The sequence below is a fragment of the Doryrhamphus excisus genome, linkage group LG10 (genome assembly GCF_037039965.1).
Source record: "Doryrhamphus excisus strain RoL-2023G ecotype Guam linkage group LG10, RoL_Dexc_Guam_v1.1, whole genome shotgun sequence".
Classification (NCBI taxonomy): Eukaryota; Metazoa; Chordata; class Actinopteri; order Syngnathiformes; family Syngnathidae; genus Doryrhamphus; species Doryrhamphus excisus.
In genome coordinates, this window is record NC_136366.1 from 10,251,651 (window position 1) to 10,278,501 (window position 26,851).

Consider the following 26,851-nt stretch of genomic DNA (forward strand, 5'->3'; position numbering starts at 1 on the left):
TCGTCTCAAGGGGGCAGTAATGACAAAATATTGAGACATTAGCTTCCATGACATTACCTTAACACTGCATGAATTCAACCATGCTATGTCCCACATCATAGAATGAAAAGTTCTCCTCCCATCTTAAGTGGGAAATTTTGCTATGGTGGACTATTATGCTAGTAGCTGTGCCATGTAATCAAACCATACCATCGCATTTCATTCTCACATTCCTTTCTACGATGCCGCGTCGGAGCAGGAACCCAATTTATATTGAGTGCTGTTGGCTACTTGAGGAAGCTGGGACTCGAGCGCTACCGGTTGTACCTGGCTTCTCATAAGGACAAGAGCCGTGAAGTGTTTCAGTCCAGACAAATGCGCTGCAGGCCTCACAATGCAGAGTGGTTTCCAGCTCGACACGTTTCTACGCTGCTCATTTGCATGGCGTCTTCATCATCGCAGTGGATCAACATCATTAATAATGCAGTGAAGTGTGTGTGTGTGTGTGGGGGGGGGGGGCTGCAACACTGTTTCTGCGTCAGTCTTTTTATTGGACTGCACTGAATGTGAGTGAGAACAGCCTGCTAGCAAGATCGTGCATCAGCAGGGTTGAAGATGGCTTTCAGCATCTAGCACTCGCATCCTTTAGTCTTTTATATTCCAGTTCTAGCTATATAAACGCAGAAAGTGAAGGCATGTACAGACCTATCTAAGCACTCCATTAGGTTCCATTAGATCGATCAGTGTCGGCGAGTTCTGTGGAATAATCACGTGATCCGCATATGCCGATAAATGCCATAACATGCGGCTTGTATTATTATTATTATTATTGCAGGCTGCATTGATCACCGCATGCAGTTTAGCGGCAAAACATAAACAAACAAGACAACGATCTGGCGGAGGGAGCTTTCATTTAATATGACATTTGAAGATCAAACACTTGACGGCGTATGGTGAGTTTTCCAGGCTCACGATGTGATCATAGGTCAAACGCCGGCTAACGCTGGGCAACATTCGCCCGTATGGGTTTGACATTCAGAAGGCTAAGCAAACCACCCGGAAAATAATGGAATAATGGAACCAGATGAGCAGCCTTTGTCAGCAGTGGAAGACACCGGGATTTCCGACTGCTCCCGGTACCCCCACCTCGTCTATTTGTTGGTGTTCTGTATTTTTGATAGATTTGCTAGCAAAGAACACCTGTTGCCCAATGTGTTTAGTGCTATTTTACTACTTCCTGTTAGAATCTTTAGACCAATAAGAGTCGAGGGCCATGTCAATTATTTCTTCCAATGGATATTGGATATATGGATATTCCTACAAGCTGGAAGCCGAATGAATCGGTGATCAGTCTCTCACACCTCCCCTCGCCATTGACTGTCGCTCGGCCGTCGTGTTGATGACCAGTCCTCCACCTCTGCCTGGCTTCATCATCATCTGCTGCCGTGATGATGATGATGAGCAACTCACCCTCTCCTTCCACTCCAGAAGCCAATTTACTTTCTATTTCACCCCCCCCCCACCCCGACACACACACACCACATCACCGCCCCACAGTGTGTGAGCGGCGTGCTTGCCACATTTCCCATTCCCGTCAATTTCATGTGATGGTGGCATCCTGCGATATCATCATGGAGACAAACAAATGGAGATAGACAGCTAGAACATCTCGGTAGCATCCGCTGGGGAGCTGTTTTGCAAACTCCAAACGTGTACATGCAGCAGAGTACAATCTAAAGCATCTCAGATGGAGCAGGATGCGGTCTTTAAATGAGGGCCGACAGCCGCCGTGGTCCATGATGGAGTCGGGTGCACAGCAACAGTACACTACGGGTGCGCTGAGAGCTTGTGACATTTGTCCTCGTTGTTCCTCCAAACTGGGTCACTTTCATGCAGACAGTGTGTTGTTTTGCTCCTCCGAGGCCCCTGCGTCGCAAAGGATGCTCACGGCGGGAAGTCCGCATAACGGCCTCACGCAGAGCAAGCCGGGCGTCACGTCACGTTTCCAGCTGCTTTCCGGTTTTGCTGACAGCACACCTGTGCCACCGTCGTTGTCTTTTTCGCATCCATCAGGTTCGGCTGGCTGCACCCGCCCGAATCCACACGCTTGAACAAATGGAGAAAACATCCGGATTACCGCTTGACAGTTTGCCGCCCAACATGACAAACAAGCTGACGGTCCCGTGTCTAATTTGTAACGTGTAGCTTCTTAATTAAAGGAAGGCATATGTTCTTTTTTCTAAGAAAAAAAGTCTGAAAAGAGAGGACTAATTTATCATTTATGGAATCAAATTACCCACCAAGTATGTGATTGGGATATTAAGAGGAAGGAAAAAAAAGGAAAATGTAATTTTAGTAGCATAGAGATGAAATATTGACCAATATGTCATAATATGAGAAACAATTGTCGGGCACACTTTGTCAGAGTGGTGCGGTGGACGCACAGCGTGTCCAAAATGAATGCAAGGCCAGACGGCACTTCTTCTGTCTCCAGCAACAGTTTTTCGTTTTTTTCACGTTCACGTTGACAAAAACGTGCCATTGACAGATGAAAATATATTTCTCCTGCTGGGAATCACCCAATACCTTAACTTCTGCTTGAGCTTGTTTCGTAAACAGAGTAGCAGAGGGCTCACAACCACACCCATATAAGGAAGTCCACCCCTCTGTGACATCACAAATGGGCAGTTTTACCATGCCTTTTGAAACCGAGCATTTTGAGCCATCCCAAACTTTTTTCAGGGCTCACTTCCAAATGCGCAAACCTAATTATCTGAAACTTTGGCACCGTTTAACATGATAATATAACATTTATAGGTCAGAAAAGTGGAAAAAGCATAATAGGTCCGCTTTAATATTTTGACTTGCAGCATTACTGTTGATTTTTTTCCGTTTTTGCCGCTGTTGTTTTCTTGTTAAATTGTCTTAGAATGCGCCGCACTTTGGACACCCCTGCTTAGTAAGTGGAAGAGTTGTGAATGTAGAATGTAGAGTGAGATATGACAGTTTTAAACATAGTTAAACATCATCTGTAAGGATGTGTGTAATATTGTTTTTAATATTAAAAAGAATGCAAAGAATCAATGAGACCAGAAAAGAGCAGTGAGTCTGTGACACGGGGGGGTGTGTGGGGTGTGTGGAAGGGGCGAGGGAGATGTTTGATGTGTAAATACGCCACGCAAGGCGGCCACGCTTTCCCTGCAGGATGGCAGGTAACAAACACCCGAGTCTGCTAGCTTCATGCTTTGCATAGCAAGTCGGCACGGAGATCATTAACATGCGCAGGAAAAATTTGATTACTATGTTGCGAATCACTTTTGTTCCCATCAGCTGCTGTCAAGGGAGTGTTCCAAACATCTGGGATCTTGAAGGAAAGAAAAGTTTGCACTGCGCTGGAGTGGAGACTAAAAATGTCTTGTCGCTCATCTTTGCCTCAGACGCCATGAACTGCAGTTCATGGCATCGAAAGTGAATGTTTAACCACGGACTTCTCTCAGCAGGAGAAGTTTGGAAAGAATTCTACTCTTGATGAGAAGGTTGCCTCTTTCAGGGCCAGAAGGGAGGCCATATGGTCCTGTGCTGCCGCCCACCCTCTTCCCCCAAGTGGCACCCGTCGCTCCGTTTTCACGATGCTGAGACGAGTATCGGCTTTGAAGCAGCGCGATGGTCTTGGGAGACGAGGTCATAAAGACCCAAACAGAAGGCCGCTATTAATGTCGTAGATCAATAAGGACGGGAGGGAACGGGCTGCACCAATTTGTCTCTTTGGTGTGGGCTTAATTACGACCGCCAAGAGCAAACGTGTGAGGAAAAAAGTGGTGTTCACTGCCGTCTTACTGCCTCGTTATTGTCGGTGGCAGAAAACTCGTCCCTCTTTTAGTCTTGGAATATATTGCCAGTGAAATAATATTTAGCATATGCCGATCACATCATTTTCCATAGTAATCGTCCGAAGTCTGAAGGTCTTTTTGTTTTATTTTTGTGACTTAGGAATTACCCTAATTTTTGTTAAATCCGCTACCTTGTTCTAATTCTTTGAAATATACATATTCTTTCAAATATTCCAATTGCATTTGGTTTATTTGCTCAAACGGAAAGAATTGAACAGGGATGGAATATTCCTTTAACCAATCCGATTGAGGTATCTTGTACCCGCTCAATCGGAAAGTTGTCAGGGTGCCTTCTTCTTCCTGGTGTTTTTCTTCTTCTGTTGTTTATTGGTGGTTGGCAAGCAGCTTTCGTGTGCATTAGCACCATCTGTGAAACAGAATCTAAACCCTTCTATACGCCATTCACAATTCCAGTTTTATTATAAAAGAAAATACATATCTATATAAAACATGTCCTGAGTTTAATTATAAAATATTAGCTTGAAGAATTAGCTTAAGATTGAATTTGATCTTTTCCTGTTTAAATTGATCCCAGTGCGTTCTTTCAGCACATGCTCAGATATGACGTAACACGCACATCCAGACGTTCTTCACTTTTAAAAATGGAGGCCAGCAATCGGCACTGGACTAAGCAAAGTTTGTTTTTGATTCAAACTAAATTTCAAGACTGGACAGACGAAAAACTGACAATACAGAGTTATTCCAACAAGTGGAAGAAAAACTTGGGGAAGCCGGTATCACGTGAAGTTGATGTTTACGTTTTACTGGGCATGCCCTATTGACTATTCTGTTTGATTTTCACGGTGCATGTAGACAAGAGATTGGAATATTCCTTTCCATGGATACCATTGTTTCCCGAAAGGTCATTCGGAAAGAGAAAAAGTGGTCATGTAAACGTGGCTACTGTCGAGTGTCTGTGGTGTAAAGACTGGCATAGCAATGTAATATTGGTCCGTGTGGCAACACCGACCTTGTTCCTCCCATAGACTTATTGATGCACGTGTGAGGTCGTGGTGACATTTTGTAACATTTTTGGTTAGTGGTGTGCCACAAGATTTTTCCAATGTAAAAAAACGTGCTCAAAAAAGGTTGAAAATCACTGGGTCAAACTACACATCATTTTGGATTTGACAGCCATGTCACGCGGTGTGATGCCTAGCCAACATGTCCACTCATTAGCCGCCATGTGGAGATATTCTCCGTTGGGCATAATTTCATCGTAAATCCAAGTCAACATCTGTCAGCCCGAGTCACAAACGCACGGGCGATCAAATCATTTTAATGTCTGTTTGTGCCGGACTGAATATTTCATGACGATGGGGCGAAGCCTCCCGGGCTTTTATTCGCCATTAAATCATTTGAGGAGTAACAAAGTAAGAAAAATAGAATCCCGGCTCTGTTATTAGCCGATGCAAATGAAGCCACTAAAATGTGATGTATGCTTGCATTAGCGTGGATAGGTGTACATGCCAGACGCAGCGCAGGAGATATTGATGCGTGACAGGTGCTGTACATCATCAGAGCGGGAGGCTCGCGCTTGTAGTCACTGATATAGCACGCTAGTGACTGTGCATACTTCTATTAGATGGTTTTCCAATCCAATGTGTTTTTGGTATAATGTCGAAGGTTTTAGATATATACATATAAAAAAACAAAAACTAGACACCATGATGAAAGTGTTAGGTTAGCGACTGATGTCAGAGGACGTCTCGGTAATTTGTCACTGTCATCTCCACTTCAGCGCTTTTGCAACAGGTCGACGATATGCCTCGGAGTTCACGTCAGCAGGGAAAAAACACAAGCTGACTTGCTACACTAGTTTTTTTAAATACTAAAAATAGACGGTTGCTACCAGCTGCTTCATTCATTTAAGTAATTTTTTTTGATAACATGTTGAAATGGTAATGGTAATGGTTTAATTTCATTTGAACATGCATCAGATTACAATTGAGTGCATCCCATAATCAGTTCCCAGTTCTCCATGTCCAAAAGGAGTAGGAAGAAGCAAAGCTTATTAAATCCTACCCCTCCATCTGGTACTTTTACAATCAGTAACTGTTACATTTGTTCACTTCCTGCTTTCCATAATACAGTTTAAGGTTTTTTTTTGTTTTTTTTTAATACTGTACCTCGTACCGAAGTAGGAGGTGATATGAGTATCCAATTACATAATGTGTACCATAGTAAGTGTCAATATAGTGATATATATATATATATATATATATTCCACATACTGAAATGCTGTGGCTTTTTAACGTAGTCCTAGCATACAAGTGTTTCAAATGTAAATCTTCCCTGAGATGATATTTCTCCTCTCTTGTAGAGAAGTATTGAATGACATTTTTAGCTAATTGGTTATTTTTAGCCTTATGCATTATTTTAGCTGTTTGAAGATGAACTATATCAGCAAGTTGAAGTATTTGTGATTTTAGAAATAAGGAGTTAGTATGTTCTCTGTAGGCGGCATTATGAATTATCCTTACTGACCTTTTTTGCGGTACATTTAGCAAGTGAAGATTGCTTTTATAGTTATTAGCCCATATTTCCACACAATAAGTAAGATATGGTAGAACCAGAGAGCAATAAAGAGTGTGGAATGATTTCTGATTGAGAATAAATTTAGCTTTGTTCAATATTGAAAATGTCTTTTGAAAATCAATAGCAAAGATCAAGGTGGTTTTAACATGATGACGCTAATTCATGTTGCTTTATTATCATTCCTTCCCTGCGATTGGCACCAGCAACCCCCTCTGCGACCCTTGTGAGGATAAGCACTAGAAATGAATGAATGTCATTCCTCCCGGTTAAAATCAGCTATTTGCAGGTTGACTGAAACGTTCCATTTCCCTTTTAGTTGAAACGATGACAGCCTCTGGATCAAACCGACCTAAACGTTCCGCCAACAGGACGTGTCCTCGGGTGCTCCGACATCGCTGTGATCAGCGAGTATATCTCCGAGACCCGATTCTGCGAGCTCCAGAGAAGCGGAAGCAGCAGCGTGCATTCAAACCTGGGAATAAGAACCTAAAAATAAAGCCGCAGCAACAAAACAAAAAACAGGCGATGCTCCACACGCCAACAAAAGTTTTATTCTTAACTCGTAAGAAAGCTGGGAAGTCAGAAATCCCCCACTTGGACGACCTGGGAGCCTCCGGGTCAACCATGGCTGATGACCGCAAAGGAAGTAGAACAGTGGACTCTTCAAAGTTGGGCAGAACATGTTCCATGCCGCTGGTTGAGCACCAAGTTGGTCCAATTTCAGACAGTTGTCCCCCACACTTTCACTTTAAAGCTTTTGAAATGGATTGCTTGCTTTTTTGTCTCATTCCCATGATGCTCCGTGGATCCTTCTTAAGAAGAAACCTTGCAATTATTCAATAGGCTCGTGCAAGCGTGCATATGGACAGATATTGAAAGCGATCATGATGTCCAAACGCCACAGCGACTGCGTGCAGACGTCTGCCGTAACGCCCCGGTGACCATCTTTAATCACCTCGGTGTGTTGACACACGGAACCATCGGCCGCTTCAATCTGGAAGCCCACCGGAGCGGAAAAGCCGGTTATTAAATTCCCAAACGTGGCGGCGCTTGTGTTAGCGTGCTATCTCGCCCATTCACATGCAAGTGGGTCAGCGGCGCCGGGACTTGGCGCCAAGCGCCGCCTTCTGATAGCTGAGCATCCTCCGGCTCAAAGCAATTATGCATTTAAAAGCGAAGGGGGGGGGGCGGACAAATTTCCCCACTGATATCGCCTGCTTGACCCGCCTAATCGGACCGGAAGGAGGTGGTGATGCATTCTACTCCGATGCAAGTTATCTTCATAAGATCAGTATTTCATGTACACTCAAGTGTAAAAAGAAGTGTAGTGAGCTTAACATTTTTAGTTCCTACCATTTTCTTCTTTGGTTTACCATCGCTCATAACAACAATGAGGTTTATGACTTTCTAAATATATTTCTTATTATTATTATTGGAGCCCTGCAGACATGAAATAACACCCCTATAGTTCCCTTTCCACTGCTATTATTCTTTGTTTACGCCACATTGCACGGGCGACAGGATAACAGCAGGAACTATTATGCTTTTCTCGCTTTTCTGACCTATGAATGTTGTTACAATATTGTATTTTCGTGTTAAACGACGCCACCGCATCAGATCATTTGGAAGGGAGCCATGAAAGCAGTTTCAGAATTTTTTTTTTGTTCTTTTTTTAATCACTGATGTGACTGCACCCCAGGCTTCCTTAGAAGAGCTGCAGATTGCCTGCGCCGGGTAACGTGAATCTATGTTTCCTGTTTCCAGAAGTCCTTGAGAGTGTGACGGGTGTCACGGTGGAGTGGGCTCGGGCTGGACGAGGAGAAAGTAAGAAGCCAAATTTGACCACTTCCACACTGAATGGGAGGAGAACTTGTGAAGGTAATGTAACATCACGTTACGTCTCATCAGTGTAACATTACTGATGCCTGTAAGTTTGGATCAGCCCGTTTTCGACAAAGAAGCTAATAGCTAACATGATGACGCGTCGCGTTAAGCAGCACAAGCAGTCGCTCACTCAGCGTTTCAATGCCCTAAAGTCCGCACACACAAACAGGAAGTGTCCTAAAGCGGTGTCCGTCTCTCTCAACACATCCTCTTACACTATGGTGACATGTTAACATTTATTATATCTTTTTATTAAATAGTACAATAAATATCCTACAAAGAAACATTGGCTTTTGGTGGAATTACAAGTTTTCTTTGTTTTTTTTCTCCCCTGCTGGACTCCCAATGGGGACACAACATTCATGACAACAAGAGAGCAAACCTTACAATTTCATGCATACAGATAAGTTTTAATGCTTCAAATGACATACAAAGGAGTGGAGGGCCACAGTAAACTTCAATTTATTGACATTTGGGGGGTGAAAAAAGGAAACAAATATATTTGCTAGTCTTTTTGTGTCCGTACACAGGTTTGACAAGACGGTCGATAGAAAAGAAAGGAATGGCAGCCTCTATGCTAGGGGTGGAAATGTACAAGAAATGTATCTTGAATTTGGAAATGGAAACAATAAAGCCAATCTACAAGCATACATCTGAAAAATGGTTCAAGTCACATATTTATTTATTTTTTTTCCATTATTTTATTCAACAAAAGGAAACACAAAAAGACCCATTTGTGAAGCCTGTAGAAGTTCTGTGGTGGATACTAGTGGTCATAAGCAGAGAGAGTGCATAGTTTCAACAAAGAGCATCATCATTAAAAAAAACAAAACGAGAACACTTGGACCTGTTTGGCAGGGAAAAGCACCATGGCAGATTATTTGACGTAAAGCTGTCTTTTTTTTTTTTTTTTAGGCAGGAGGGCATCACAAAAACCTGCTCTTTGGAATTTTACGGCGTCTTGAGAGCAACCATCGGGGGGGGGGGTGCTCCCATTCATTCCGTTATTCAAGCGAGTGGATGCGCGGAGGAAACGGACCGTAACATGTAACACAAAGACACCCCCAAAATGAAACAAAATACAAAACAAACAAGCCTGCAGCAGAGATTCACCTGTGTCGCACACACACACACACACACACACACACACGAGGAAGACAGAAACCGTAGCACCACAGACGAGAAAAATAGCACCAAAGCTTTCCTTGTTCCGATTTCTTTGGGTTTGACAAACGCCGTCAAGTGGTTCCTTTTGATATGCAAATCAACATGTCCCAGCTTTTTTTTTCCCTTTCCTTGTTTATTTCCATTCTGCTCTTAAAGGTACAACACCGCAGCAAAAAAAGGAGTTCCCAATTGTTTTAGTTTTGGTTTTTTTTGGTGAGTTTTGGCCACATCGTGATGTCATCCACCGCCTCCCGCTTCCCAGTCAATGGAGTCACATGCATGTTTTAAAGCCAGAAAGCAATAAAAACTATCCGAAACAATATACAGAATGTACTTACAAACATAAAAATTATTTATAGATATTTATATATTTATATATAAAAGAGACAATTATGCACAAACAAAGCTCCCAACAGAAACTACGGTAAAAGCGGACAAAAGTGGCCAGCGGAGAGGGAGGGGGCAGGGGGGTGAGCGCGACAGAAAGGAGAAGAGCCCAAAATGGAGTCCGTGGCGAGAGATTACAATGGTGATGGCACAGGTCAAAGGTGGCGTGTGACATCCAGTTTCCAAACTTGCATGTGATGGAGAAGTCACGCTGAGGTTTCAAGGTTATTTCCTCTCATCCTACTGAATTTTGCTCATTACGGAAATCAAACAAAGTTGTTGTTTTTTTTTTGTACAAATAGAAATGTCCTATTTTCTTTTTCTGAGAGAACAAAATAAGTGTCGTTTCTTAATTTCCCTCCATTTTGCTCAGTCTCTAGCCGATGAAACAGACGGGGCCTACTTCGAAGCCGAACTTCTGCGAGGGGCCGCCAAAGTCGTTGAACATGATGTCCACGAAGGGGACCTGCTCCACCTTTGGAGTGTTGATCTCAAGTACTGTCCGGTCGTAGCCCTTTTTCAGCTGCTCAAAGACAAAACGCCGACAATTACATGGAGAAGCGAAGACGCTTTACCAAAGGACAGCGACGGATTCTTACCGCGCAGCCGTCCACCACAGCGCGGATGTAAGGGTTGTTGTCGTAGGACATCTCCTCGTCGTTGGAGCCCAGGAAGTGGATGGCCTTGTCGTAGTTGTCCTGCTCCTGGTCGTGCCAGGCCACGGACTGGTGGCAACTGTACGTCATGTTCTGGCGGGCGGCGGCGCTCAACAGCCGCAGGAATGTCATCTGGACCACGCCGATGGGGTTTCCCTCGGCGTCCACGTAGGAGAGCTGGAAGGGAAGCGTTGGCCGGTCAAAGGACGGCAGAGGGAGAAGGCTAACAGACATGAGAGGTACCCGACTCCAGAAGATACGGGCACAACTAGCGTGTTGATACCAGTTAAAAAACCACTTCCTCACTATCCAAACCACTCAGAATCAGCCAATCACTGGCAAGTAGAATATGTTGTTACCTACTGGACCCGTTTCTAGCGATCTTAGGAGTACAAAAATGCTTTGTCATGGATTTATTTGATTTATCATTTGAATTCTGGTATCTACAGATTGCAGAGATAGCAACTTTCATTCGTTCCCATGACGCCCAGTGTGCGTTAGCAACTGGTGGGTCGTTAAGTATTAGTTTTCAGTGAGTCACAGGGTCATTAATTTTGAAGCGTTTATCCTCACGAGGGTCGCGGGAGGGGTTGCTGGAGCCTATCCCAGCTGTCTTCTACAACCATTCCCACTCACATTCATACCTATGGACAATTTGGAGTCGCCAATTAAACTAGCATGTTTTTGAAATGTGGGCCGGAGTACCTGGAGAAAACATGCAGGGTGGAAAACACCGAGGGTGGAAATAGAACTCCTGTCTCCTCGCTGTGAGGCCTGTGTGCTAAACACTCGCCTGCCGTGCAGCCATGGGGACTTAGTCAAAAAGAAATGTTTTAATCACCCAATGTCAATGAACGCACCTCATGTCTGTGCTATTTGCTTGCTATGTGTTGTGAACGCTAAACCAGTGCAACCGAAACGAGAAATGCGACCGAATTGGGGGCGGCCATAAAGAATAAGACAAGAATCAGCCATAAATCCTTTGCCAAATCTCAAGATCAAACTCCACGTTACTGTCTTTTAATTAAGTTTTTGTTTTTTTTACAGCTGCTTCAAAATGACAGTGTTCCAGCACGTGTTTGCTACACGGGGGGCAGCTTATATGCTTGTAGCAAGAAGAGGGCGGGATGCACTGCTTGCAACACCTTCAAAAGTGAGTACCCTCTACGCAACAGTTTTTTTGCATTTAACATTGTTTTGTTAGTTATCACCTCAATGAGATATTTGAGAAGATTACGTTGCAAAATGTCCGCAATTTGTCCTTGAAGGCGTGACGGTGGGTCCCGCATCCAAAGCAGTTGAGACCCACTGCCTTGCAACATTCTAAACATCAAAATAACAACGAGCTCTTTAAGTTGATCTTACACCATTAAGCTGTCATCTTTTCACAGACCTTGTAGCCTGCGGTTTCCATGACAACAGTCTTACATGTAAATCAGCGGCCTTTTTCCATTATGATGCTCCTTGATGAAAACTTGCAAGGTTAAGCATTGAGAATCTGACAGGAAACTGCAGCAATTGTGTTTATTATGACAGAAGCGAATGAGCTAATCTCGCAAAAAGACGTCAAATATTGTCTCCAATCAGGCGCTAATTTATGCTAACGTGATCTTAATGAAGCTATCATGGTTAGCGTTTGTGCTGCACACGTCGTAGCCATTCCCATTAAGATGAGATGGGATGATGATATTTGTCATACCAACCATGACGGATCCGTTATGTGGCTTCGTCTTTCTTTCGTACCAACAGGACTACCTGGGCGCATGCAGAACTGCAGCCAAGCATTCCGCCTCTTCTTCTTCTTTTTCATGCACATTCACTCACACACACGCACACACACACACACACACACCATGCATCTCCCGAGCCACAGTGCTGACGCTCACATTGGATGATCTTTTATTGTAAATGTACCAAATGATTCAGAGGGAGGGGTGTCGACCCTGCGGCTCCAAGAGTGGGTCATCATGCTTCTTTTCCATTCCCTTCTTCTGCCTTACCCCCCCCCCCCAACCCCCTCCCCCAACCCACCATCACCGCAGGAACATTACCTCTTCGTCATCACATCCTCCAATCATCAGTGACTGACTTCCCAGAAGCCCCTGCCTGAATGATGACTGCGTGTCTGACCCGCTAGACTCTGAGTGACTACACCAAGACCGAGACCAGTACTTTACAAATACTTGCTTTACAGAATGAATTCTTTTAGCAAAGGTGCTAATATTGGATGTGGTCCGCCCTGAGTCAGCGAGGTCGAGACATACAGCCATTGTCGATGAGCAGAGGGGGGGCTGCCCGCTGGAGAGCCCCCTGCCCCGGTACTGTTGGACTGAAGGAGCATGCGTGTCATGCCGGATCATGCAGCACCCATAAGGCCAAGCGCTGTGCCCGTGTATACATACTCATAGGTGCAGTAGCAAAACCATGCAGAGCCTCGGGGCCCCTACACAATCCCAGCCTTAGCCGGATTTTGGGGGCCGCAGGCAGGCAAGGGGGGGGCCACTTACCAGGGAACCTCTCTTGTAGTGACTATACCATGTGCCTGGCGAGTCTTTGGGCCATTTTGCCATTTTGCTCTGTAAAAATATAAGAGGCATTCAGGGAAGGGAAAGGGACTTGGAAAGGCCGGCTTACCAGTTTACCACGTTTGAATTCACTGAACCAGGAGCCGGGGTTCTCCTTTAACCAGGAGGTGAGTCTAGCCTGGGGGCACGGATCGACAGAGAGGAGGAGGGAAAAACCATTAGTGTTAAACGGGAGGGAAAGCTGATTATTTCACCCTTCTGGCACGGATGTCGGTCGATGGGAACCAGGACTAACACCTTAGGAACCGGAATCCAAACAATGAACAGGAAATCAGAACATTTAGAATTTAAACGGCGCCCAATCTTTGCGTAGAGACACGGACAAGACTACCGGAATGGAGCGGAGCAACCGCTGTGCCATTTTACCGAAAACAAACTGCAGCTGGCAGCTAATTGCTGCTGTAAAATTCAGGAGATTAATGAAGACGTGACGGCCTGCTGGGAGCGTTGAGCTCCGCCGCTTCCTGTCCAGCTATTTATAAAGACCAGCAGACCTCGGCGCTTTGACAGTGATGAATGCATCTTTGGTTAGATAGCAGGGCTCCATCAACAACTGTCGTCATTGGCTTAACGACCAAATGACTGATGGGGGCAGACGACGACTTCTTCATCCAAGTGGAGCACATGACGACTTTGTGGTTTGTTCCATTACATAAAGCGCTCCACTAACGATTCCTTTCCACCTCTGGCGCATATGAGAGCGGTCTGCTTTGAAAAAGAGGGCTTCATTATGCCTGAGTTATGCTAACGGACGCCCTCATTAAAATGGCCGCCACATAACCTCCAACACAGCGAAGAGAAACACATAATCGGCCACTCTCGTCTTTACATAACCAACCAAAAACAATCGAAATTGTGCCTGCGTCGATGCCGGTCTGTGTGGAGATGAAACTGGACATTGGGGGCGGGGCTTCTCCCTGCATGAGACTGTTTAGCATAATGACTGACTTGGCGCTCGTGGGGAGTGAGGTCTTGAGTGACGCCCCCTCCCCACACGCGGTCTCTGTAAAAGTATTCTCACGGAAGCTGGTCACATGGGCATTTACTGTTGGAAGAAGCCATTATATTATTAAGATCTAAAGATGTTTCCCACCTCGATGAAGCAAGAGGCTAAAAATAATGGGGGGGGGGGTTGATTCACGCCACTCACCCCTTCAGACTTTTTGTCGGGGAAGATGCAGCTCTCGCCGCCGGCTGTGAAGTTACAGTAGACTTTGAAGGAGTCCCGGGAGCATCCCTGGTTGGGGTCGATCCAGTACTCGCCTACCGAGGGTCCAAGGAGGCGTGACTGACTTGAATTTGACATACGTGTCATCGTAGCGTGGGAGATACCAACCATCGGGGAAGTCCGGGTGGCACAGCTGCAGGTCTTTGCAGGTGCGGGCGGGGTTGCCCTGCGTGCCCAGAGGGTGCTTCATCTGCTCGATCTCCAACTTGAGGGAGTTGAGCGAGCCAAAGATCTCCTCCATGCCATCGTCGTAGTCCTTGTAGTTGGCGTCCACCGCCTCGTCGTCCATCATTTGGCTGGCATCGATATTCCTGCGCGTCCTGCCCTTGCTGGGAGCCTGGATGGGAAGAGGGTGGATGACGTCGCCAGGGGGGCCCTATGACGGAGACGGGGATTGATTAGTTTCACATATACCAATCTGTAGTAAGCAATACGCTGATATAACTTACAGGAGGTCCAGGAGGTCCGGGTGTACCACTCTCTCCCTTTGGTCCAGTTTGGCCCTAAAAAGACCAAATTCAAGATTTGATTGTGAAGGATTCTAAAGAGTTTTGACTGATTTTGAAATGTGTAGCAACCTACCGCTGACCCTTTAGCACCTTTTGGACCAGGAGGACCCTGAAGACACAAATACGATTATGTCAACCATCTTTTGACGGAACAAGACCTAATACTGCATAATGTCTACAGTCTTACAGGTAATCCAGGAGGACCAAGTGGACCAAGTGGACCAGAAGGACCAGCGATACCCTAAAGGAAAGAAAGTGGCGACCAAGTTGATTCGAACGCTGGCGACTACGTTTCTACGCCTATAAGTGGGACTTTTCACTCACGTTGTCTCCTTTGGGACCGGATGTTCCTGGTGGACCGGGAAGACCTCTGTCACCCTTTTCTCCCTGCTCGCCTGGAGGCCCGATAAGACCAATAAGACCAGGATGACCCTGTTAAGGACAGAACACCATCATAGATCTAAGTGGCAGTCCGGGCCCTCAAGGGTGATAGCAGGCAAAGGACTCAGCTGATCTTGGAAGAAACGAGTCCATCGGTCTTTTTTTACAGTTCTCCTTTTTGGCTCACCTTCTCTCCTTTGATACCAGAGTCTCCTTTCAAACCAGGTAAGCCAGGGGGACCCTGTAGTTGGAGGATTGGAGGACCGGGGTCAGTCACTGTCGCTTCATTTCTATCATCGGTTCACAGTTGAACTCACCATCGGGCCAGGAGGTCCATCAGGGCCAGGAGAACCAGGTAGACCTTGTTCGCCCTGCATGCAGAGAACATTTTTTTAGCTCTCAAAATAAATACATTTCGATAAATTAAGTTTAGTTTTTTGACTGTATTACTTACAACTGGACCAGGGATTCCTCTAAGACCTTCAGAACCAGGTTTGCCAGGTGATCCTTGAGGTCCAACGGGACCAGTTTTTCCTTGTGGACCTTCTAAGCCTGGCTCTCCCTTTTGGACGTATACAAAAAACAAGTAAATTATTTTACTTCCACTTTGGCTAATCACTGCATTGAGTAGTATGTTTAAAGTATAATACGCATGTAGTACATATTAAACCTACTGTATACTTTAAGGTGATTATCCACTTTTACTTGGTCTTACCTTGGCCCCCTTCTCTCCTTGTCTACCCTCAGGTCCTGTCACTCCAGGCGGTCCCTATTCAGGAAAATATTATGTTATGGAATACAACAAAGAATTGAACAAGAGCACACAAAGGTACTCACTCGCTTTCCTGGTGGTCCAGAGGGACCGGACTCTCCAGTAGGTCCAGGGGAACCCTAGATGCAATGTTTTACAGAGTCAACATGGGAGAAACAAGTAAAATAAATAGACTTTTGGAGATGACCAATGCACTTACTGCCTGGCCGGCTTCTCCATCGTCTCCCTTGTCACCAGGTGGGCCGTCTAAGCCCTGAAGAAGAATAGAACCACAACCAAATCTTAGTCATGCGTCCAAAATCAGTAGAGACTTGGTTTACAACAACATACTTACAGCTGGGCCGGGTTCTCCAGGGGGACCAGGATCACCAGGGAAACCGCTCGGACCCTGAAAGTCAACACGGTTACCTTTTTAAAGCTGTCAGATGAGATATCGGACTCACTTGAGTGTGGAGGTTAACTCACTGGGCTTCCTTTGGGACCATCATCTCCAGGGGGACCCTTAGGACCAGGAGGCCCAGCAGCACCAGCTGGACCAGCCTCTCCCTTTTCTCCTCGTTCTCCTCTTGGACCCTGGAATCAGGCATGATTCATCAACATAGTAACCCGCCTGTTTCAGCCAACCTGCGCTGGGCTTGAACTCGGGGGCTTCAGAATGGGACTCGACGACACTGACCATTGGGCTCTTAAAGCCGAGGGTTGAGGTTTTACCGACATACACGTGCACACTCTGGACAGTATTTCAAGAAATAAGAAAACTCACCGGCGGACCGACGTCTCCCTGAAGGCCTGGTTCTCCAGTCTCACCAGCATCTCCCTGAAGAAAGACGGGGAATGATTTTGAGAGAAGATCCAAATCATGGGGGTTTTGTCAAGAGTGACATTAAAACAAATCATTTTTACAGACCTAAAAGAAGAAACTGACATGAGAGATTTCAGTCTGTCAAGAGGAGGCCCAAAGCCCAGGGGGGGGCATAGGCGCTATCCGCCCTCGTCCAAACTGCACATCCTCCCCTCTTCATTCCTGAATCTGTTTGACTCACCGACGTGTCTGCTGCTATCATCATTCACTGTCACATCATCTATGCCAGCCTGGGTGGTGCGGCTTGCCAGCCAACGCACCAAAGCGCCCTTTTATGAAGAGATACTAAAAACAGGACGTTGTTCACATCCTGTCTCATCCGCGGCCTGACTGGCTCTCTTCTGCTGACGGTAGCGAAACTGCCAGCATGACTGACAGCTCCTCATCATCACGGTTATGATTAGGCTGATGTGTTCACGGAGGGGAAGGACTGAGCTCAGTCGTTTTCCGGCTTCCATTTTCAGCGGAATTCCAGCTTCAAGGTGATTCTTTAATAAAAAACGACTACAACAGTTGTGGCGTGGACGGAGGACTGCAACCTTGCATACCCGAATTGTGTTTTTCCGTGTTCTTCAACCTTTTTTGAGCCACGGCACGTTTTTTACATTGGAAAAATTTTGCGGCACACCAATAACCAACATTATTTGCTTCTTTCAGCTTTTTCCTGATTATGGACTCGCCACAGCAGATCCTTTTGATCCGCATACAAATTTAAACAACAATTTTACAAAATGTCACCACTACCTCTCACGTGCATCCCTAAGTCTATTAGAGGAACGAGGCAATCAGCTACATGTTGCCACACCGACGAATATTGCATTGCTCTGCCAGTCTTTACACCAATGACACGCGACAATGACATAATATTTGCAGAAAATTATTAATACATGTTAATTAAAAAAGTGATATTGAATAATTCCTCACGGCACACCTGACGATTTCTCACGGCACACTTGTGTGCTGTGGCACAGCTGTTGAAAATCACTGCCCTAAAACGCCATATTCTCATTTTTCATAGGTTATTGTCATGGAAACCTACCATAAACAAGCCTACTGCTGCCATGCAATATGCTGCTGGTTTGATACCACGGCATGGAGTGTTTGCACACTTCATCTGCTGCCTGCATGGCGTCTTGTATTTTATCTTCCAGCTGACTGCAACATTAAATCAAATAAACTCAGCAAATGTGTGCGGAAAACAACTTATTTGTTTGCCCATCTGGGACGGAGGGAAGTGAAATCGTACTTTGCCACAATCTATCACTGCTCAAATGGAGCGAGCCTCCAGGACTGCCAATCGCAATGGGACGCTTTAAAAGCCACAAACTGTCTTGAAGCCAGATTTACCCCCCACCGCCCCCATCCACCCCGCCCCTGGAGGGGAGACGGCTCTCTGAAACGTGCAAAAGTTCAAGTACTTGGAAGGGATCATGCTTGAGAAAACGAAGTAGAAATGCTTACTTTTTCGCCAACAGCACCGGGGTTGCCAATACCACCTGGAGGTCCCTGTGGGCCGTCGGCACCAGGGGGTCCTGAGGGGCCTCTGGGACCAGGAGGACCAGGTGGGCCCTTTTGAGTGAGAGATGTTACACATGTAATGAGTGATAATGTCGCATTAATTCATATTGTGGCCTGTCATCAGCTCTTACCATCTGACCGACGTCACCGGTTTCTCCTTTTTCACCAGGAGGACCAGGCAAGCCCTGTCGAATTCACAAAGGGTTTCAGCAATACTGATGGAAAGACCTTTAAGTGTATCTCCACAGCAGTTCCCAACCTGCAGGCCAACTGGACCCGGGGGTCCCGGGAAACCTCTTGATCCTTCATCTCCCTTCTGGCCAAACAGACCTTGCTGACCTCGGGGACCAGGCTCACCATCTGCTCCCTGTACGCCCACACAGGTAAACAGATCTCCATCAGGAGAAAGCGTGTTGCCAATTTAACCCAAAACACAACAATAGACACTCACGGCAGGACCAGGTGCTCCGACTGGTCCTTGAGGTCCGGTGGGGCCTGGGGGACCCTGTAGATCACATGGATGAATGATAACTGATCTAAAATGCTTACAAACATTGTGAAACAGAGGATGTGGACTTACATGTTCTCCTTTGTCACCTTTGCTGCCTTTCTGGCCGGGTTCCCCAAGTTCTCCCTGATGAAAAGAGACGAGACATTCAACGAGAATACTCAGAAAAGTCATGTGTCGGACTTTGTGGGTCAGGATTGAAGAACAGGACAAAGCCCACAAAAACAGAGCTTAAGGCGTTTACTTTCGGCTTTAAGTTTGTCGATGCCGCTCGCCTTGTCTGCCTCTAATGAGAACGTGTGTAAGCCTTTGAGGTCCCTTTTTTATCTCCCCGGCAAACACGCTGTGTATTGTCTGTTGTGTCCGCCATGGCTCGTTGGGGATCACAGCGCTCCGCAAAGCATCAGAGATCATCCTCTGAGTGTATAACACAAGGCTGAGCTCCTCTGCAAAGGTTTTTAGAGGGGCTGCTACATGCACGAAGATCCACGCCTGCCAAATATTCCAGGAATCAAGAACCCACCTTATCTCCATCCTCTCCAGGTGGTCCAGGTGGTCCCCCAGGTCCAGGTAGACCCACCGGCCCCTGAATACCGTCTCTTCCAGCTGGGCCTTGAGGTCCTTTCTCTCCCTAAATGTGATATCCATTCAGGATACGGTTGTCTCCTTCCTCTGTATTGTTTAAAAACTTTCTTACCGGTCCGCCTTTCTCTCCAGCAGGGCCTGGAGGTCCCTGTGGGCCGGGGCGTCCAGGCAGACCCGTGGGTCCAGCTGGGCCAGCAGGACCCCGCTCACCAGGAGAACCCTGCAAGAGCGACGGTGTAAGTTGACGTGTGAACGATGCCAAGCTGCGTATCTTTATGCTGTAAAGGAACCATGCCCCAAGATCCACAGTGAATATGAACAGTAGTACTCACAGCAGGGCCAGGTGGACCGTGCGGACCCTCGTTGCCTTTCAGACCGTGAGCCCCCTGCAGGACACAGTCAAGAGATGCTTTTCAGAAGACAAAACACTTCACATCCTTCCGTATGGTGGATTTATTTTCCCAAACAGGAACAGTTTGACAGCACAGTTCTTTCAGACCTTTAGCACTGTGCTGCAAAAGTAAGAGCGGATTACATAACTATTTGTCAAGTTGCAGTGGAGTAGAGAATTTATTGAAAAAAATATGAACAAACAAGCCTGGAGCACACTGTTCTCCTGGTGAAGCCCACACAAGGATGCACGACCGTGAACTCCACCGCAGTCTAGCAGTCATGGTTTGCCCACAAGTCTTATGCAAAGCTGTAGATTTGAGACTAGATCTAAAGGCGGCGCTCACCACAGGTCCGGGAAGGCCCCTCTCTCCGGTGAAACCTCTGGGTCCAGGTGGGCCATCTTTACCAGCGGGGCCAGCAGGGCCCGGGTCACCCTGTGGTTGACAACACGGTGTCACAGTCCAAAAAGCACTTCTTTGCAAAAAATCCTCCAAATCTGGCACCTGGTAGTCCTAGTTTACATCACAGCAGGCTAGCTAGTGAGCTAACTAATTAGTCCCTGCAATGTACATACCCTAAAGTTTTTCAAAGCAAGTGGCAAAGAAGGACAAAGAAGCCAAAAAATTACCACTTCCACATGGAATGAGAGGAGTAGCTTTTTTCCATTCAATTTCAGCCATGGCATGTCGGCTGGGCTATGCTAACTCAGTAGCTAGTCTCCAAGCTAATGTCATCTAACGTCATGTTTCATAACATTGCTGATGCCGAGTGACCACATTACTACATGTAACTTATTCTTTCTTTCAATATTCTCTAATAATACTATTAATAATAATACTACTAATAAGACTAATAATAGACCATAGGCACTTGTAATAACTAGGAAGTTGTGTATGTGCATTTGTGCACACGTGGGATGTGTGGAAATCAGGACTCACTTTGGCTCCTTCCTTCCCTGCAGCTCCAGGAAGACCCTGCTCACCGGGTGGGCCCGGAGGTCCGGGGTGGCCACGATCTCCCATCGGCCCGGTCTCACCCGTTGGTCCCTGTGGAATCACAAAGAGCATAATTATGTAAGGTATGTTGAAACATTAGGAAAGAGGTGAAAAAGACATTTTTATTATAAGAGAGGGAAACATTTGTTGTGTGGGAGGACCACTAGTCTTTAGAACACTTTGTTATCATGACTGTTCCCATTAGCGAAGCCATGCATTGTGAGTACTGGTCCTGGCGTGTGAAGAAGTACAGGACAGTGGAACTTGTAATGTCGCAATACAAATCCTTTTTTTTTGGCATGGTAATCAAGGAAGCTGCTCACCTGAGGTCCGACCACACCAGGAGGACCAGGAGGGCCGGTCTTGCCTTGGAATCCCTGAGTGTTAGAGAAGATGAAGAGTTGTTACGTCTCTGAGTGACTGACAGGAGTCAGGACTTCTTTATTTCTCTCACTCACAGTCTCTCCTCTCTGTCCAGGATGTCCAGGAAGTCCGTCTTTCCCTGCAGGCCCCTAAGAGACAATACAAACTGTAGGTGGACTGACAGAGTAGAATCTTAAAGTGGACGTTTGGACTCACGGGTGGTCCCTTTGGTCCTGGGAATCCTGTCGGTCCCTGAGGTCCTGGCAGACCCTGAGACACAAAAAACCTTGATTAACCTTTGATTAAAAGTCACAATGATGAGTGAGGAAGGTCAAGGGTCACCTACCCTCTCACCGGGAGGTCCTGGTGGGCCGTCTGTTCCGGAGTTACCCTGCAGGGTCCAAAAGGAAACGTGAACAAAAGCGTCCGTGCAAGCATGGGGACTTTTAAGATCAACAGTTTACACACTTTAGGTCCAGCTTTGCCAGTTGGTCCTCTTGGTCCTCTCTCACCACGAGGACCCTGGGGACAGAGAATGTTAAGCCGTTAGAAATAATTCCTCCACATGAGTGTCCATTTGGACTTCCATTTGGAAATGGCAGAGCTTTTCAGGTTGTGTTGGCACTCAGGTGCCAAGCCGGCCATCTGTGTAGCATCACGACTCCGCTGACTAAGACTTACCGTCGGTCCTCGCTGCCCACGTGGACCCGGCTTTCCTGCGGTTCCCTGTGGATACAGAACGGACATCAGCCAAGAGGGACACAGGGACACTTCATTAGGGGACACTTGCAAGATAATCCGCTGATCCCAAGTTGGAACGTCATAGTTGAGTTTTCTCCTGTTAAGTTTTCCTCCCTTGTTTCTCCTGGCAAAACATTGACATGAATGAACACTTTACTTTACCCGAGTTCCTTTCTCTCCGTTGGCACCTGGGAAGCCTTGGAAACCCTGAGATCCCTGTGTGCGAAAACAACAACCATGTTTATTTTCTGTCACTTTAACTTGTAAACAAACATTGACTTTAAGAGGAAGGACATTGTCCCAAATGCTAATTGCTTTTATTGAAGAAATACCATTGACGTCGGGGCACAATTTACCTTTGGTCCTTGTCTTCCTGGGTATCCTGGCAAGCCGGGCACTCCCAGTTTACCCTGTGAGACACATTGACAACAATCCAAAGTCAAGACAATGCCTAAAAGACTCATAAAAGAACCAGTGTTGTACATGTAGTTTGCATTGACGTCTTAGCCAGCGTTCTGTCGAACAAACAACACTTAGAATTTTCCGTTTGCTCTCGGCTGCTTCCAGAGGAGCAGCGGTGATAAACGCGGAAGGGAACACAATGACGGAGTGTAGCGTGCAACCTCGTTAAGCCTTATTGAGCTGAAGCAAACATGACTGATGATGGCACGGTGACGCCTGGAGGATTCAATGGACTTTTTCTAAGGAAAATACAACAGACCAAGATCAAGGGAATTTACCTTTTCACCAGGTGAGCCGAGGGGACCGGAATCACCAGGGAGACCGCCTCGACCCTTAGGGCCCTCGGGGCCGTCTTCTCCTCTGGGTCCCGCTGGTCCAAGCTCACCCTAGAGAAGACCGAGAAAGAGGGCACATAAACAAACAGGAACGTAACGTGTTACATCCCTTTAGTTGTGTTGTGTTGTGCCGGGCTGACTCACAGCACACAAGCCTCTCTTCAGGGATTGTGTAGTCACGTAAAGCTAAACATAGCAGGCAAACACACTTTAGAAGCTTCAGAATGTGTCGTTTTCTGGTCGGAGCATGTCATCCCCTGCTCAAAATCTTTCATCTGCCAGTGCAAGGGAAGTCTTGAGGGGGTTTGCAGGCTTTAAAGCACCATTGATTTCTTTCCTTTCTCAATATAGTCAGGGTGGGAGGACGGGGGGGGGTGGGTGTGTGTTGGTGTTTGAAGTGCAGGCTGAGACGAGTGTTGGTGATTTAGCTCCTTAGCAAAACCTGCCGCTATGGGCCCAAAGTTGTGGAGGTTAAGAATGGAAAGTGGACGAGTCGGCAGCGACGACACCTTATGTTTGCTCATTACACACACACACACACACACACACACACACACACACACCCCACAGAACTGCAAGACTTACCCTGTCGCCTTTGATACCCATGTCTCCCTTGAAGCCCGGGAAGCCATCTTCTCCCTGGCAACAAAAGGATCATCAAGTGAACGGCACAAACAAATAATGATCTAAAAACCTTCAGAAATTTCTCTTACCTTCTCTCCCTTGTTTCCTTTCAGGCCGCGGACGCCGTCTGCTCCCTGTGAGGCAGCAACGCATCATGAAAACACATGGCACAAATGTCGGCGGCGATGTACAAAAGGTGAGATACAATGCACAACAGTTAGCAAGAACGCTGCAAAATTAGCTGTAATGTGCTAATATTGGTTAGCATCTAAAAAAGGTTAGCAACAACACAAAAAAAACATCAGTGTAACAATTTACAACCGCACAAATGAAAGCAAAAATTAGCAACAAAATGGAAAGGTTCGAAATTGAATGTTAAATTGGACATCAATGACTCGGGACTTGACTCTGATGTATTAAAAATACTTAAGTTGAGTCCAGTACACCCTGGACTGGTCGCCAGGCAATCACAGACTGTTGTATTTGCCAAATTGAATTGTTAAAATGATATTTGGGAGAAAGTGAACAGTGAACTTATGACTTCAGACTTGACTGGCCTTGTGACTTGACCTTGCACATTTTTGCAAAACACTGACTTGCTGATGATGCGCCATCAGGAGCACCTGGGGGTTCAGTATCTTACCCTTATGAGGACAGAGGATCGAACCAGGAATCTTTGTGTTTGAAGACAATGGCTCTACCACCCGAGTCATTGCGCCCCTCCAAGTGTGCCTTTAATTGCCCAGTGAACTTGATTTATAAAAACAAACTAACAACACTTAAAGGCTAGCACCGCGTGATGGATTTGTTGTCGCTAAGCGTCGCTAATAGGCCTCTTGTCGATTTTGATGAGTGGCTCACCTTCACGCCTCGAGGTCCAGGATAACCGATGGGTCCTTGAGGACCAGCGGGGCCCTGGAGACACAAAATGTTAATCATGTCACACACACAGCATGAATGCACAAAGTTTGATATTCCGTTACCATGTGTCCCTTCTCTCCATGAGGTCCTTCTTTTCCAGGGTGACCCTACGAGTGATGACAATCATATCATCCCATTAGCGAGTAATGACCATCATAAACACAACTGGAGCTGGAATGAACGAGGACGAAGTAGTAAAAGCCTTTATTGGAGGGCAAAGCAAATTGGAAAGTTCATTCTAGTGTAGTACTTTATGTACATTACATCTACGGATGGATGTACACACACACACACCGTGATACACAATGCAGTTAAAGGCCTACACACACACACACACACGTGCACAAAGCAGTCATAAGAGGATGTGTGGGAGGTGGAGAGAAAATAGATTGGAAGCAAATAGAGCTGAGAAAAGCCTCTGATGGCTTTCCAATGTTGTGACACGGCACAGGGAAGGAACGAGATCCGTGCGATCTCCAAATGAGGTGCGGGCGCGAGCGAAATAGGCACTCGCTATTTGGACAAATGGATGTTTAAAAATAGAAAAGAGCTATTTGGAGTCTAAAAGCCACTGGAGGTTGAGGAGCTGCATTGTTCTCATGTTTTATTTTGTGGCTTCTAAATTATGAATTCATAGATCTCGAGGAAAAAGGCAGCAGTGTAATGTATATGTGGAACTAACAAGTGTAAATCAAATGTATATGAGGTACAAAATGAATAACATCTAGTTAGTAATATATATTAATATTGGTATTATTTTTCGCACCATTATCAGAGAGAGAGAACCGCTTGTGATATTAAAACATGGAGTCCGTCACTGTGTACAAGTACAGGTGCATTGTGGGATGTGTAGTTTAAGGACTTACCGGTGGTCCATCAGCGCCTGGCATTCCTGGTAAACCAGGTTTACCAGTGGGGCCCTGGATGAACGAGAGATGACATAATCATCACAGCTAGCCCCCTTAGTGAAATTGTGTTGCCGCGGTGATGAAGCGTGTGATGCCTCACCTTCTCTCCGGGGGCGCCGATGGCTCCTTGTGGCCCCGGAAGTCCCTACGGAGAGGACACAAATAAAAACAAGCTGTTTTTATTGCGCTCTTTGATGAAATGAATGCATCCGTATCGCTAACCTGAGCACCGGGGTTTCCTTGCTGGCCTGGTGGTCCTGGTTCTCCTTGAGGCCCCTTTGGTTGGGAACAAAGAAGTTTGGAAATGTTGTAATTTCTTCACTGATTTTAATTTAGCTTAAATGGAACAATGGTCGTCCATTATTATTTAACAGCCCCAGAGAGGTTTGGGGGCAGAAGCTTGAGTAAAATAAAGAAAACCAGTCATGAAAGACAAAAAGGATTTTGTTAGTCTAAGATTTATGTTCTGAAAGTACCAATTTACAAAGTCCTTGATTTTGTTATCACTTTTTATTGCGTTTTTTTTTTTAATGAAATTTAAAGATTTTATAAACGTTGTTGATGTCAAGCGTTAAGTAGGACATCACTTACGATGTTGCCTTTGGGTCCAGGGTGGCCGTCCACTCCAGTGACGCCCTGCGGGAGACATTTAATTCCTAAGTCAGCATCCGAGAGTATAATTTAGTGCTTATCACAGGAACCTTAAATCCACCTGACTGCCCATAAACGTCTATAAATATCAAGAATGTATTCTTCTTGTGCGTTATTAACGAGGTTTCCAACAAGTAGGGAGAGAGCAGGACGGTGGGTGCAACTCACAGGAGGTCCGGGAGGTCCCTGAGGTCCTTTAGGTCCCAGCAAACCACGAGGGCCCTTGGGATAAAAGATGGAGCAGAGAGATTGAGAACGCCGTTACTACCTGACATGAATTATTAAACACCTTTGGCTAAATTTAGGCTTTATAAATTAAACTTCTGTCCTCCCAAATGTCCTTCGAGGGTGCTCTCAGATTAGTTCTGCAGATTTACTGCATGATACTTTTTTCCAGCTATCCAACCGGTAGAGCACACCCTGGTGGATAAAAGAAGTCACAGCAACAGCGACGGGGTGGAGGAGGCTTTTAAGCCGCTGCATCCCTCCCCTCGGGCTGCCTGTGATAGCGTATGACAGGCTGCGTGCTAAGATGATACATGCACTTTGTAGGGCTGCCAAACACTCACTGGTTCACCAGGAAGTCCCCTTGGTCCGATCTCTCCATCATCTCCCTGGGAGAGAGAGAGAGAGACGAAGAAGGGGGTCACAAAGTGGGAAGATAATTGAAAAAAGGCGGAGCAGGTGGTGTCGGGTGCAGGTAATGATGAGATTAGAGGCGGACAAAAGATTAAAAACATAAAAGGATGGCGCTTTCAGCCTTTGATAACATCTCACCCGCTCTCCATCCTCGCCAGGAGCACCGGGTGGTCCGTGGGGGCCTGCTTCACCCTGAACGATGCACATTGGTTTTAACGTCACGTCTCAACATCTCCAGAGTTTCCACATTGTGACAATAAATACTCACTCTGTGTCCTTTTTCACCAGGGAGTCCGGCCAGACCATCGAACCCACGATCTCCCTGATAGACAACAAGATACTGGTTACGGAGAGAAGACCTAATAGAGAA

General features: G+C 46.1%; 1 protein-coding gene across 4 annotated transcripts in view; it reads right to left on the reverse strand.

The window, feature by feature from the left end:
- Nucleotides 1-8,680: 8,680 nt before the first annotated feature.
- Nucleotides 8,681-26,851, reverse strand: part of col5a1 (procollagen, type V, alpha 1) — a 48,042-nt gene continuing 29,871 nt past the window's right edge. The window contains exons 19-67 of one of the 4 annotated variants that reach the window (XM_078794042.1): nucleotides 26,750-26,803; nucleotides 26,620-26,673; nucleotides 26,412-26,456; nucleotides 26,011-26,064; nucleotides 25,783-25,827; nucleotides 25,414-25,467; nucleotides 25,292-25,336; nucleotides 25,150-25,203; nucleotides 24,346-24,390; nucleotides 24,224-24,277; nucleotides 23,452-23,496; nucleotides 23,324-23,377; nucleotides 22,682-22,789; nucleotides 22,298-22,351; nucleotides 22,104-22,157; nucleotides 21,882-21,926; nucleotides 21,669-21,722; nucleotides 21,547-21,591; nucleotides 21,417-21,470; nucleotides 21,296-21,349; nucleotides 21,161-21,214; nucleotides 20,781-20,888; nucleotides 20,187-20,276; nucleotides 19,782-19,835; nucleotides 19,562-19,669; nucleotides 19,388-19,495; nucleotides 18,937-18,990; nucleotides 18,808-18,861; nucleotides 18,616-18,723; nucleotides 18,488-18,541; nucleotides 18,300-18,407; nucleotides 16,740-16,793; nucleotides 16,442-16,549; nucleotides 16,311-16,364; nucleotides 16,176-16,229; nucleotides 16,042-16,095; nucleotides 15,920-15,973; nucleotides 15,659-15,766; nucleotides 15,522-15,575; nucleotides 15,392-15,445; nucleotides 15,148-15,255; nucleotides 15,011-15,064; nucleotides 14,897-14,932; nucleotides 14,764-14,817; nucleotides 14,423-14,690; nucleotides 14,237-14,349; nucleotides 13,009-13,077; nucleotides 10,445-10,678; nucleotides 8,681-10,368 (exon numbers count right to left, since the gene is read on the reverse strand). In XM_078794042.1, coding sequence (XP_078650168.1) covers nucleotides 10,222-10,368; nucleotides 10,445-10,678; nucleotides 13,009-13,077; nucleotides 14,237-14,349; nucleotides 14,423-14,690; nucleotides 14,764-14,817; nucleotides 14,897-14,932; nucleotides 15,011-15,064; nucleotides 15,148-15,255; nucleotides 15,392-15,445; nucleotides 15,522-15,575; nucleotides 15,659-15,766; nucleotides 15,920-15,973; nucleotides 16,042-16,095; nucleotides 16,176-16,229; nucleotides 16,311-16,364; nucleotides 16,442-16,549; nucleotides 16,740-16,793; nucleotides 18,300-18,407; nucleotides 18,488-18,541; nucleotides 18,616-18,723; nucleotides 18,808-18,861; nucleotides 18,937-18,990; nucleotides 19,388-19,495; nucleotides 19,562-19,669; nucleotides 19,782-19,835; nucleotides 20,187-20,276; nucleotides 20,781-20,888; nucleotides 21,161-21,214; nucleotides 21,296-21,349; nucleotides 21,417-21,470; nucleotides 21,547-21,591; nucleotides 21,669-21,722; nucleotides 21,882-21,926; nucleotides 22,104-22,157; nucleotides 22,298-22,351; nucleotides 22,682-22,789; nucleotides 23,324-23,377; nucleotides 23,452-23,496; nucleotides 24,224-24,277; nucleotides 24,346-24,390; nucleotides 25,150-25,203; nucleotides 25,292-25,336; nucleotides 25,414-25,467; nucleotides 25,783-25,827; nucleotides 26,011-26,064; nucleotides 26,412-26,456; nucleotides 26,620-26,673; nucleotides 26,750-26,803 — 3,648 coding nt within the window. In that variant the 3' untranslated portion in view covers nucleotides 8,681-10,221. Of the gene's footprint in view, nucleotides 10,369-10,444; nucleotides 10,679-13,008; nucleotides 13,205-14,236; nucleotides 14,350-14,422; nucleotides 14,691-14,763; nucleotides 14,818-14,896; nucleotides 14,933-15,010; nucleotides 15,065-15,147; nucleotides 15,256-15,391; nucleotides 15,446-15,521; nucleotides 15,576-15,658; nucleotides 15,767-15,919; nucleotides 15,974-16,041; nucleotides 16,096-16,175; nucleotides 16,230-16,310; nucleotides 16,365-16,441; nucleotides 16,550-16,739; nucleotides 16,794-18,299; nucleotides 18,408-18,487; nucleotides 18,542-18,615; nucleotides 18,724-18,807; nucleotides 18,862-18,936; nucleotides 18,991-19,387; nucleotides 19,496-19,561; nucleotides 19,670-19,781; nucleotides 19,836-20,186; nucleotides 20,277-20,780; nucleotides 20,889-21,160; nucleotides 21,215-21,295; nucleotides 21,350-21,416; nucleotides 21,471-21,546; nucleotides 21,592-21,668; nucleotides 21,723-21,881; nucleotides 21,927-22,103; nucleotides 22,158-22,297; nucleotides 22,352-22,681; nucleotides 22,790-23,323; nucleotides 23,378-23,451; nucleotides 23,497-24,223; nucleotides 24,278-24,345; nucleotides 24,391-25,149; nucleotides 25,204-25,291; nucleotides 25,337-25,413; nucleotides 25,468-25,782; nucleotides 25,828-26,010; nucleotides 26,065-26,411; nucleotides 26,457-26,619; nucleotides 26,674-26,749; nucleotides 26,804-26,851 lie in introns of those variants that run through there. The other 3 variants (XM_078794045.1, XM_078794043.1, XM_078794044.1) reach the window with 3 other exon arrangements.